Raw genomic sequence first — 13,026 nt, forward strand, 5'->3', positions numbered from 1 at the left:
TCTCCTCCATGTCTCCTCTGTGTCTCCTCCATGTCTCCTCTGAGTCTCCTCCATGTCTCCTCCATGTCTCCTCTGAGTCTCCTCAATGTCTCCTCCATGTCTCCTCTGAGTCTCCTCCATGTCTCCTCCATGTCTCCTCTGTGTCTCCTCCATGTCTCCTCTGAGTCTCCTCCATGTCTCCTCTGAGTCTCCTCCATGTCTCCTCTGAGTCTCCTCCATGTCTCCTCCATGTCTCCTCTGAGTCTCCCCCATGTCTCCTCTGAGTCTCCTCCATGTCTCCTCCATGTCTCCTCTGAGTCTCCTCCATGTCTCCTCTGAGTCTCCCCCATGTCTCCTCTGAGTCTCCTCCATGTCTCCTCCATGTCTCCTCCATGTCTCCTCTGTGTCTCCTCCATGTCTCCTCCATGTCTCCTCTGAGTCTCCTCCATGTCTCCTCTGAGTCTCCCCCATGTCTCCTCTGAGTCTCCTCCATGTCTCCTCCATGTCTCCTCCATGTCTCCTCCATGTCTCCTCCATGTCTCCTCTGTGTCTCCTCCATGTCTCCTCCATGTCTCCTCTGTGTCTCCTCCATGTCTCCTCTGAGTCTCCCCCATGTCTCCTCCATGTCTCCTCTGTGTCTCCTCCATGTCTCCTCTGTGTCTCCTCCATGTCTCCGCTAAAGGTCGATCCTCATCCATTCCCTCACGCCCACGTCACTACAACACACACAGCAGCAACACACAACAATCTGCTTTGTTCTCAGAAGAATGTGAAATCAGTTTGATATAGCTAATCATTGATATGTTTGATCATGAACTGTGTCCACAGAAGCCCTTAAAAATGTAGAATATCAGATGCCTACCAAGTTGATTGGGTCGTTAGGAAATCTATTCTCTGTAAAAAGCAGAGCAGCCATGAATGTGTTATCCTCACTGTGGGTTTGTAGGGATGGTGCCAATGAAACACAACAGCAGATTCCAGCAGAATGTTTTCAGTCTCTACCTGCATTAATCATCTCAACAAAATGTCTCAGTGTTTTGTCACAATGCTGCTACACACACTACCCACACAGTGTATTATACTGAGCCCTGAGTCAGAGAGAGACAGAGACACACAGAGAGACACAGAGACACAGAGTGAGAGACAGAGACACACAGAGACACAGAGAGAGAGACAGAGACACACAGAGACACAGAGAGAGAGACAGAGACACACAGAGACACACAGAGACACAGAGAGATAGAGACACACAGAGAGACAGAGAGAGAGAGACAGAGACACACAGAGACACAAAGAGAGAGACAGAGACACACAGAGACACAGAGACACACAGAGAGACACAGAGACACAGAGACACAGAGAGAGCGACAGAGAGACAGAGAGACACAGAGACACAGAGAGAGAGACAGAGACACACAGAGACACAGAGACACACACAGAGACACAGAGACAGAGACACAGAGAGAGCGACAGAGAGACAGAGAGACACAGAGACACAGAGAGAGAGACAGAGACACACAGAGACACAGAGAGAGAGACAGAGACACACAGAGACACAGAGAGCAAGACAGAGACACACAGAGAGACACAGAGACACGGAGAGAGAGACAGAGACACAAAGAGATGCACAGAGACACAAAGACACACAGAGAGACAAAGAGACACAGAGACACACAGAGATGCACAGAGACACACAGCGAGACAGCGAGACACAGAGACACAGAGAGACACAGAGAGAGAGACACAGAGACAGAGACACACAGAGAGACACAGAGACATAGAGAGAGAGACAGAGACACACAGAGACACAGAGACACACAGAGACGCACAGAGACGCACAGAGACACAGAGATACACAGAGAGACAGAGACACAGAGAGACACAGAGAGAGACACAGAGAGAGAGACAGAGACACAGAGAGACACAGAGACACAGAGAGACACAGAGAGAGACACAGAGACACAGAGAGAGAGAGAGAGAGAGAGAGAGAGAGAGAGAGAGAGAGAGAGAGAGAGAGATTCTCCATTGAACTTGCTTTTTAGTCCAGGCTTATTCTGTGTCTGGGAAAAACCACCAGAGTAAGTTTTGAGACATTAATTTAACCAGAAAAGTTAAAGATGCCAGGTGTGATGTGAAATATTAGCCCTCTGACAGGGAAGGGAACAATTTTGTGACTCGATGGAGAAGTTGTCTTCGTTCCAGGATATAGTGTAAGTCCGGTTTAACTGACTGACCACAGTGCTGAATCAGACATTCGAACAACTGGAGTGTGTTGGGGGAAAAATGCACCTGTGATAAAATGTTCCAAGATGGCCACCGAGAATCCCGAAATGTTACCCTATTTCATATGTAGTGGACTACGTTTGACCACTATATAGAAGGTGCCATTGATTTCAGACACAGCTTAGAGCCTACATCCTGACTGTGTTAGACAGTGATATTTATTTCTGGGAGGTAAGAGGGTAAGTAATATCCAGAGAGAGAACGGAGAGGAATAAGGTATGAATTATGAATGACTGCCAAGGGTGTGTGTATCTGGGGGGACGTGTGTGTGCGTGTGTGTGCGTGTGTGTGTGTGTGTGTGTGTGTGTGTGTGTGTGTGTGTGTGTGTGTGCGTGCGTGCGTGCGTGCTTGCGTGCGTGCGTGCGTGCGTGCGTGTGTGTGTCTGTGTCTGTGTCTGTGGGGTGGATGGAACTGCTGACGGATCGTTTTCCAAAAAGATGCTGGATCAGGTTAAGTTACACCAGACAGGGATGATATCCAGCCTGTAATAACACTCGTCTCAGGTATTAATCTGTCCGTCGACTACCTCTCCCTATTTCCTATCCAGACAGACGTCACTTCCTCCTCTTCTATTAGTTATTCCTGATGTACTGGTGTGGGTGTGGCCCATACGAATAAAATAAAGTAGATCGTTTTTCTTCTTTACAAACCCTCACATGATCAAAAGTCCCTCAGTAATGAGTAATGAAAAGTAATGAACAACATCGAGTCTCTGTGTCATTTGGATTGACTCCAAGGTAGGAGGAGGGAACATCAGGGAATATTTCAGCTAAGAACTGAAAATTAATTGCAGGCAACAACGCGCACGCACGCACACACACACACACACACACACACACACACAGACACACACACACAAACAGCTGGTCGGCTTTTCTCAAACTGCAAGCAGGACAATCCAAGTGAGGGTGGACAAGGACATATGTTAGAGAGATAATGAATGGGACTAAATACTACCAGGAGGGCATTAGTTTCCTATCCAGCTAATATCTACTGCTGTCAGATGTCTGAGGGATTTCACATGGCCCCTACAAGCCACCGTACATTTTAGGGTAATCTATGTGCTTTTACAGCATTATGCAGTCTATGAAGTGGGATCGTTTAAAGGGGTATCCAACGGTATTTTAAGTTGAGGGCTTCATTGGATTGGAGAGAGAGAGAGTGAGAGACCAGTTCCTCTTCTATGAGGGATGCCATATCAGAATAAGCATGACTCAATGAAGATGTATCAACAAAACACAACAAAACAAACAGCCTTTGTGTTTCTCTTCAGAGCCTCCCAGTGGGCTGCCTTGCCCTCGGCCCTCTCTCCCATGCGTCCGAAATGGCACCCTCTCCCCTATATAGTACACTACTTTTGACCAGAGCCTGTGCACTAAATAGGGAATAGGGTGTCATTTGGGATAAGACCTCTGCATCTCTCCAGGAAGGGATGCTCCAGGTCTGGTTGTCTTTCTATTGGAACCATTCAGCAGGAGACATGGCTCAGGGGACGTCATTAGAGGGGCTGGCTGCAGTGTGCCATTTCAGCCAAGGTCTGCCTGTGTGTGTGTGTGTGTGTGTGTGTGTGTGTGTGTGTGTGTGTGTGTGTGTGTGTGTGTGTGTGTGTGTCTGTCTGTCTGTCTGTCTGTCTGTCTGTCTGTCTGTCTGTCTGTCTGTCTGTCTGTCTGTCTGTCTGTCTGTCTGAGAGCCCAATGGACCCTGGTCAACAGTAGTGCACTATAAAGGGAATAGGGTGCCATTTGGGACAGTCCCTATATATCCAAGCAGTAACATGAGTAATGATACTAATGGTAAGGAAATGGTAACGATCAAACACACTCCTCTTCTTCAATTGATCATCATTTAAGGGAATAAGTCTTGCCGTTCTGCTTTTGTCCACTTTAATTAAAAGATACTAATCTATTCATGTTAACAACCTATTACTGCACGTTTCATCGGTTCAGCCAATCACTCACTTCTGCTGCTAATCTCTTCCTGGTTCTATGGAATCTTGGAGTGGTCAGAACAGTTTAGTGATGACATCATTTAGAATAATAGAATATAATAGTTTCTTATAGAATGGAAACATGTACTATCTAGTGGGTAAAACCTGGTACTTTCACACTCATTTATAGGGGAAAATGCAAGCGACTTCAATGGCTAATTTCTCTGAACAGGGGAAAAACCCATCACCAAATTCACTGAGAATACATTACAAACAATACTCCAAGCTGCAGCGTCACACTACTTGTCAAACACAGAGAACTGATACTGTATACTTGGGGTGTGGGGTGGGCTTCATGTGGGGTTTGGAAGGTCCGCGGGTGGCTTTTCACCATCTATTTGGATTCCTCACGTCTTAAACAATTGTTAAGAAGAGGTTTGGTACTATATTTATTGAATACTATACGAATCCAATAAATTGAAATGGCCAATTTGGATGCAATCAATTAGCTTTAATTTCTCAGTTCAAATGATCTTTCAACAAAATAATGTTTCAGGAATACTTGTCTTACCTGAACCATTTTCAGAACAATCTGAGATGGTAGGTGTTCTCGTGCTTCTTGAGTTGGAACGACTCCTCTGGGACAGGTAAGCCAGCCATGTCTGTCTCTAACTCCCTCCTGATAATCTCTGGGACAGGTAAGCCAGCCATGTCTGTCTCTAACTCCCTCCTGATAATCTCTGGGACAGGTAAGCCAGCCATGTCTGTCTCTAACTCCCTCCTGATAATCTCTGGGACAGGTAAGCCAGCCATGTCTGTCTCTAACTCCCTCCTGATAATCTCTGGGACAGGTAAGCCAGCCATGTCTGTCTCTAACTCCCTCCTGATAATCTCTGGGACAGGTAAGCCAGCCATGTCTGTCTCTAACTCCCTCCTGATAATCTCTGGGACAGGTAAGCCAGCCATGTCTGTCTCTAACTCCCTCCTGATAATCTCTGGGACAGGTAAGCCAGCCATGTCTGTCTCTAACTCCCTCCTGATAACGTCGCAGCAGCAGGTTACTGCTGTTCCCTCTGGGTCACTCTGACCTTCATCCAATCCTATAGCCGCTACCGTGTCATTTTATCCTGGCTGTAACGTTCAATTACGCCCCTCTCATTAGGCCTCGAGGCTGAACACAGTCAATATAAAACATAGCAGTTTAGACCCATCGACAAAGGCAAACTGTTCCCCTCTTTCTACTGCCGTTGGTCTGTCATGTACATCAGTGTACTGTATATCACCATGGCTCATGTGGAGATGTTTTGAGGGGTAAAGAGTCTTAAAAGGGTTTTGCCGTTCTATGCCATGAATACGGTGTCCATATTAGGACAGCCTCAACTCCTTGTGACGCTGAGGCTGTCCTAATATGGACACCGTACAGTTACAGGGACGGCCTGTTCAATAGGGCGATATGGGCGACGCACTGCCAAACGGGAAAAGGAAGGGATTTTTTTTCTAATCAATTATATCACGGCAACAGTAGTTATCAGTGTTGTAATCTATACGTCTGATCTGCCACAGTGCCACACTGCCACTAAATGTCGAATCAGGCTAAAGTCGTGCTTCAAATGGCTCCACCCCCTTTTGGGGCGATTTCAGTCAGATTGAAAATCGCCCAGAACTTCTGTCATAGACTCCCATGTAAAATCTATTTTTTTCAAATTTCAGAGCCTTCAATACAATCTCAATGGGTGTCTGTGGGCTTGCACTTCAGCGCTTTCGTCATACGTTACGTAACCATGAACGTAACTGAGAAAAGAGTGGATTGTTTGAAAGAAGTTCCTTTTTGTCGGCGAACAAATGAAGATAAATTGGCAACGAAACAATTAGGACCTCCCAGACCAAATTTAATAATTCAACAGGTTTCTACTAAAGGCGGAAAGTCCTACACCCGAGGATTTTCCAAAAATTGGTACGAACGAAAAAAGACATTGCCACTCACTCAACTGGATGACGAGGGATACAGGCTAGCTGTCCGCCGCCACAACGATGAGGTTAGTGTTGATAATCACAAGTTTACTGGATGTGGATATGGTGTAATAAAGGCAGTTTATTCAGAGGTAAATATATCTGGAATCGCGTTCACGGACCCGTTCGTCAAACTCTTAGGGAGCTATAAATTAAGCCCCATTACTTACCATATCAGATAAGAGAAATTGCTGCAGCTACATATATTTTACATCCTGGCCCTACATAGTTCACTATTTGCATCACTTACCAAAATATTACATGTGGTCATATATGCTTGGAAAGTGGAGATGCCATAGAACGTCAAAAAAGTAAACATTGCTGGAGACACATTGCCGTTTTGGAGAAGACATCGCGTTTGCTAGCGAAGAGATTTGTTGTGGCAAATGAACTTGGGCTGGGAATTGCCAGGAACCTCACGATAAGATATATGCATCAGCATTGCGAGTCTCATGATTCTATACGTATTGCGATTCGATACTGTGATTTTATTGCGCACCATATGTCTGTTGCAGAGGGATCAGAAAGCCATGAGAACGAGTTTTGATCAGTCATGGAAATAAAAGTGCTGAAAACAAATTGGCTCCCAATGTGAAAAGATTGAGAACAAGCTATGAAGGAACAATAATGGTGTTTTGGTGCAGGTACAGCCAACTAGCGCTAAAATATTGCGATATTGTCAATACAGTATATCGTAAAGTATCACTATGTAACTCGATTTCTTTCACCCCAATCCCTCAAATTAACGGTAAATAACTGAATTGTTTGCCCCACATTTAGCTAAGATGATTAGCTAGCCAGCTAAAATGTTTTAGTTAGTTAGCAGTCGCATCTACAATAGTTTACTGTCAATAACATGTCTCCAAAAATGACGTGGTGTCTCCAATTGTGTTGACATTTTACAATTGCAATGCGCATCCATGAGTATCCACTTTCTGTAGCTCAGCTGGTAGAGCATGGTGCTTGTAACGCCAAGGTAGTGGGTTCGATCCCCCGGGACCACCCATACACAAAAATGTATGCACGCATGACTGTAAGTCGCTTTGGATAAAAGCGTCTGCTAAATGGCATATTATTATTATTATTATTATTATTATTATTATTATTATTATTATCTGAAGAGAGCCCCGAAACATTGTGTGCAGACATTTTATGCAATAAATGAAGTAGGTTCAATCTAGTAGTTCTGATCTTCTGATTGGTCCTGATGAGTTGGGCGAGGTCCCCTGCAGGCTACTGTCACTGTTGCATTGGCTCTGAGTCGGGTTCTCTGTCTTCAAATGTTCAGCCTAAGAGAGGGGATTTTTGTGTGTGTGTGTGTGTGTGTTTAACAGTGATGATGTGTGTGTGTGTGTGTGTGTGTGTGTGTTTAACAGTGATGATGTGTGTGTGTGTGTGTTTGTGTGTGTGTGTATCCTCAGAGCAAGAACTCGTGAGTTGGAAGAACTGAGAGGCCTATGGCGTGGGTGTTGTCCTTGGCCACCTGCTGACAAGGCTGACAAGATAGGACCCTTTTGTCCATTGTTATTGGATAGGAACAGAACTTATAACCAGCTCCTGACCTAAATAGATCTTAGCACAACATTTTACTCAACATATCATATTCCATATTCACTATAACAAATATATTTACTACGACATTAGCAAGAACCGCCACATCCTCAGCCGGCTAATCCAGTGTGTGAAGTTTTGCGGAGTGTTTGAGTTAGCTTTGCGAGGCAAAGATGAAACTGAGGGCTCCACCAACCCTGGTAAGCCAACACTTTTGAGATCAGTCAATAAATGCTTCTGGTATTGACTTATATGCTGCCCCTGTCTTCATGTTGTTGCTGGACATATATTTTTTTAAATGTGTGTAGGTCACCTAAATCATCAGAAAAATTGCCCCTCCTGAGAATTTTTTCAGGAGCCGCCACTGTACAGTTAGTGTTTGAATCTAAGTGGATTCAATGGAATGGTCATAGCTCTCTGCTTCCCCCCCCTCTCTCTCTCTCTCTCTCTCTCTCTCGCTCTCTTTCTCTCTCTCTTTTTCTCTCTCTCTCTTTCGCTCTCTCTCTCCGAGGCTCAGTCCAGGTTCCTCTCCGCTGTCTCTGACTTGGTCTTCCCAGCACGTATGTTCTCAGGCCCTGCACAGAGCACCGAGCACAGAGCGCTGCTTAACCAGCCATTCCACTGCCTGCAAATTGAGTGCATTATTTGCCGCTATGAGCCGTCACTTCAGAAGAGCTAGGCACCGTGCTGTTGTTTCCCCCTCCACTGAATCCTGTTTTAAACCGCTCCTGGGCCAGGATGGTAGAGGAGTGGGGTGGAGAGGAGAGGAAGGCTGAGGGGGACTGGGGAGAATATAAGGGGGACTAAGGTGGGGGTTGTTGAGAGGGACTGGGGATTGGCGTTTGACACTGAAATCTAGGGCAGTATGTAGAAAAGATAAGGGACCTATATATTTTTCCCATAATACCTTATAGCCTTTGAGAATTTACAATAAACTAAATAAAAGCTAGACAATCAGGCCCCCATTTATTTGTTATAATGTTTGATAAACATTAGCCATGTCAAAATGCATAGAATTTTAGGAAATTAGCTTAAAAATGGCAACATTATCTCTCAAGCTCCATGGCAAAATGTATATAATTGCAGGAAATTGGTTTCAAAACTGCAACATTTTCTTACAGCTCAATGGCAGGATGTGTGGAATTGCAGGAGATCCGCTTTGAAACTGCAACATTTTTCTCTCTCTGCTGACAAGATAATGTTTTACTTCCTCTTTGGTCTGCGTATGTTCTTTCACCGTTCAACCCTTATGGTGGGTCGCGACTCAAAAGTCACTTCAATTGGTGGGTCACGAAGCAAAAAAGTTTGGGAACCCCTGACCTATCCTGAAGATATAGTGCATTGCTTTTGACCAGAGACACCTTATTCCCTACCTAGTGTATTGCTTTTGACCAGAGGCTCATCCATCAACACGGCTGTAATGACGGCCAGACGTGTTGGGATTGCAAGGTTCTGTAGTTGTGAAGCTCAGCGAAAACCTGACATGATAAAATACCTTGGAACATTTGATGCTGTCCTGGATACACCTGCATGAATTTACATGTGAGATGAAATTAGTTCATTTAAAGGTCTATCAATGCAGGTGATAAACCCTCTCTACAGTCAACTTCATGCTGCAATAATAGCCTATACTTTTTTATCCAATGTCCCAATGTGAACTACACTGTATATACAAAAGTATGTGGACACCTCATCAAATTAGTGGATTCAGCTATTTCAGCCACACCCGCTGCTGACAGGTGTGTAAAATCGAGCACACAGCCGTGCGATCTCCATAGACAAACATTGGCAGTAGAATGGCCTTACTGAAGAGCTCAGTGACTTTCAACGTGGCACCGTCATAGGATGCCACCTTTCCAACACGTCAGTTTGTCAAATTTCTGCCCTGCAAGAGCTGCCCCAGTCAACTGTAAGTGCTGTTATTTTGAAGTGGAAACGTCTAGGAGCAACAACGGCTCAGCCGTGAAGTGGTAGGCCACACAAGCCCACAGAACGGGACCGCCGAGTGCTGAAGCTCGTAGCGCGTACAAATCGTCTGTCCTCGGTTGCACCACTCACTACCGAGTTCCAAACTGCCTCTACAATGTCAGCACAAGAACTGTTAGTCCGGAGCTTCATGAAATGGGTTTCCATGGCCGAGCAGCTGCATACAAGCCTAAGATCACCACGCGCAATGCCAAGCGTCGGCTGGAGTGGCGTAAAGCTCGCCGCCATTGGACTCTGGAGCAGTGGAAACGCGTTTTCTGGAGTGATGAATCATGCTTCACCATCTGGCAGTCCGACAGACTAATCTGGGTTTGGTGGATGCCAGGAGAACACTACCTGCCCCAATGCATAGTGCCAGCTGTAAAGTTTGTCGTTGCTTGTCCATATATGTATATATTCTTAAATTCCATTCTTTACTAGATTTGTGTGTATTGGGTATATGTTGTGAAATTGTTAGATATTACTTGTTAGATATTACTGCACTGTCGGAGCTAGAAGCACAAGCATTTCGCTACACCCGCAATAACATCTGCTAAACACGTGTATGTGACAAATACAATTTGGAATAATTATCTGGGGCTGTTTTTCATGGTTCAGGCTAGGCCCCTTAGTTCCAGTGAAGGGAAATCTTAACGCTACAGCATACAATGACATTCTAGTCGGTTCTGTGCTTCCAACTTTGTGGCAACTGTTTGGGGAAGGCCCTTTCCTGTTTCAGCATGACAATGCCCCCATGCACAAAGCGAGGTCCATACAGAAATGGTTTGTCGAGAACGGTGTGGAAGAACTTGACTGGCCTGCACAGAGCCCTGACCTCAAAAATATCGTACACATTTGGGATGAATTGGAACGCCGACTGCGAGCCAGGCCTAATCGCCCAACATCAGTGCTTGACCTCACTAATGCTCTTGTGGCTGAATGGAAGCAAGTCCCCGCAGCAATGTTACAACATCTAGTGGAAAGCCTTCCCAGAAGAGTGATTCTTCATGATTTTGGAATGAGATGTTCAACGAGCAGGGGTCCACATACTGTTGGGCATGTAGTGTATAAATGAATGTAACTTCCAAATGCAAATTGAACTGAGGCGATAGAAGTGCAGGAAGGAGTCTCTCTCTGGACCTAAATGATGCCGTTCCATATTGTCACTGCACCATGTTGTGAGACCACTGAGACCAGAGGCTAGGCCATTTCAGAAACGATGACTCATGATTCATTTCAACTCATGTGAGCAGAACGTTTTTAAAAATGTTGGGGGGTTCAACTCCCTTGAATCAGGACAGGCAGGCTGTCTGCTAGTGCCACCCAGTGGCTGGATGATAGTACTACAGCTAAGGCAGAACTGCTTGAAATGCATAACAAACATAAACATACATTATTAAACTAAACCAACAGAAAGAAAGAAACAGGTAGTCCTCTCCCTGATTGCCTTCGCTAGCAGAGCTACAGAGTAGAGCTACAGAGTAGAGCTACAGAGCAGAGCTACAGAGCAGAGCTACAGAGTAGAGCTACAGAGTAGAGCTACAGAGCAGAGCTACAGAGCAGAGCTACAGTGTAGAGCTACAGAGTAGAGCTACAGAGCAGAGCTACAGAGCAGAGCTACAGAGTAGCGCTACAGAGTAGAGCTACAGAGCAGAGCTACAGAGTAGAGCTACAGAGTAGAGCTACAGAGCAGAGCTACAGAGCAGAGCTACAGAGCAGAGCTACAGAGTAGAGCTACAGAGCAGAGCTACAGAGTAGAGCTACAGAGTAGAGCTACAGAGCAGAGCTACAGAGTAGAGCTACAGAGCAGAGCTACAGAGCAGAGCTACAGAGCAGAGCTACAGAGCAGAGCTACAGAGTAGAGCTACAGAGCAGCCAGGCAATGGGCAACACTACAGAGCAGCCAACCCCTGGACCTATTCTCCACCCTTCTCCTGAATATAAACGAAACATGTAAAGTGTTGGTCCAATGTTTCATGAGCTGAAATAAAACATCCCAGAAATGTCCCTAATTCACAAAAGCTTACAGTATTTCTGTCAAATTTTGCGCACAAATATGTTTACATCCTTGTGGAATGTTAATTTCTCTACCATAAGCCGCCTCCAACGTTGTTTTAGAGCATTTGGCAGTGCGTCCAACTAGCCTCACAACCGCAGACTATGTGTAACTACGTCAGCCCAGGACCTCCAAATCCGGCTTCTTCACCTACGGGATCATTTGAGACCAACCACCCGGACAGCTGATGAAACTGTGGATTTGCACAACCAAAGAATTTCTGCACAAACTGTCAGAAACCGTCTCAGGGAAGCCCATCTGCGTGCTCGTCGTCCTCACCAGGGTCTTAACCTGACTGCAGTTCGGCGTCGTAACCGACTTCAGTGGGCAAATGCTCACCTTCGATGGCCGCTGGCATGCTGGACAACTGTGCTTTGTATGGATGAATCCTGGTTTCAACTGTACCGGGCAGATGGCAGACAGCATTTATGGCGTCGTGTGTGCGAGCGGTTTGCTGATGTCAACGCTGTGAACAGAGTGCCCCATGGTGGTGGTGGGGTTATGGTGTGGGCAGGCATACGCTACGGACAACGAACACAATTGCCTTTTATCAATGGCCATTTGAATGCACAGAGATACCGTGACGAGACCCTGAGGCCCATTGTCGTGCCATTCATCCGCCACCATCACCTCATGTTTCAGCATGATAATGCACGGCCCCATGTTGCAAGGATCTGTACACAATTCCTGGAAGCTGAAAATGTCCCAGTTCTTCCATGGCCTGCATACACACCAGACATATCACCCATTGAGCATGTTTGGGATGCTCTGGATCGACTTGTACGACATTGTGTTCCAGTTCCTGCCAATATTCAGCAACTTCGCACAGCTATTGAAGAGGAGTGGAACAACATTCCACAGGGTACATTCAACAGCCTAATCAACTCTATGCGAAGGAGATGTGTCGCGCTGCATTACGTAAATGGTGGTCACACCAGATACTGACTGGTTTTCTGATCTACGGCCCTATCATTTATTTATGATATCTGGGACCAACAGATGCATATCTATATTCCCAGTCATGTGAAATCCATAGATTAGGGCCTCATTTATTTATTTAAATTCACGGATTTTCTTACATGAACTGTAACTCAGCAAAATCTTTGAAATTGTTGCATGTTGTGTTTATATTTTTGTTCAGTATAGTTTAGTCTTGTTCGGCTGCCATTTGACAGATATGTGGGTTCAGATACAACTTGTATGTTCAGCAATTTCAAATAGTTATTCACAGGTGAAATGACTACCAGGCAGGCAG

At 45.5% G+C, this 13,026-nt stretch overlaps 1 protein-coding gene across 1 annotated transcript in view; it reads right to left on the bottom strand.

Moving 5' to 3' along the window:
• Window positions 1-12,129, bottom strand: part of LOC123482367 (receptor-type tyrosine-protein phosphatase beta-like) — a 34,359-nt gene extending 22,230 nt beyond the window's left edge. The window contains exon 1 of the mRNA XM_045209691.1: window positions 12,111-12,129. Within this exon, the coding sequence (XP_045065626.1) occupies window positions 12,111-12,129 (19 nt within the window). The remainder of the gene's footprint in view (window positions 1-12,110) is intronic.
• Between the last annotated feature and the right edge of the window lie 897 nt (window positions 12,130-13,026).

This window comes from Coregonus clupeaformis, chromosome 4, assembly GCF_020615455.1.
Source record: "Coregonus clupeaformis isolate EN_2021a chromosome 4, ASM2061545v1, whole genome shotgun sequence".
Taxonomy (NCBI): Eukaryota; Metazoa; Chordata; class Actinopteri; order Salmoniformes; family Salmonidae; genus Coregonus; species Coregonus clupeaformis.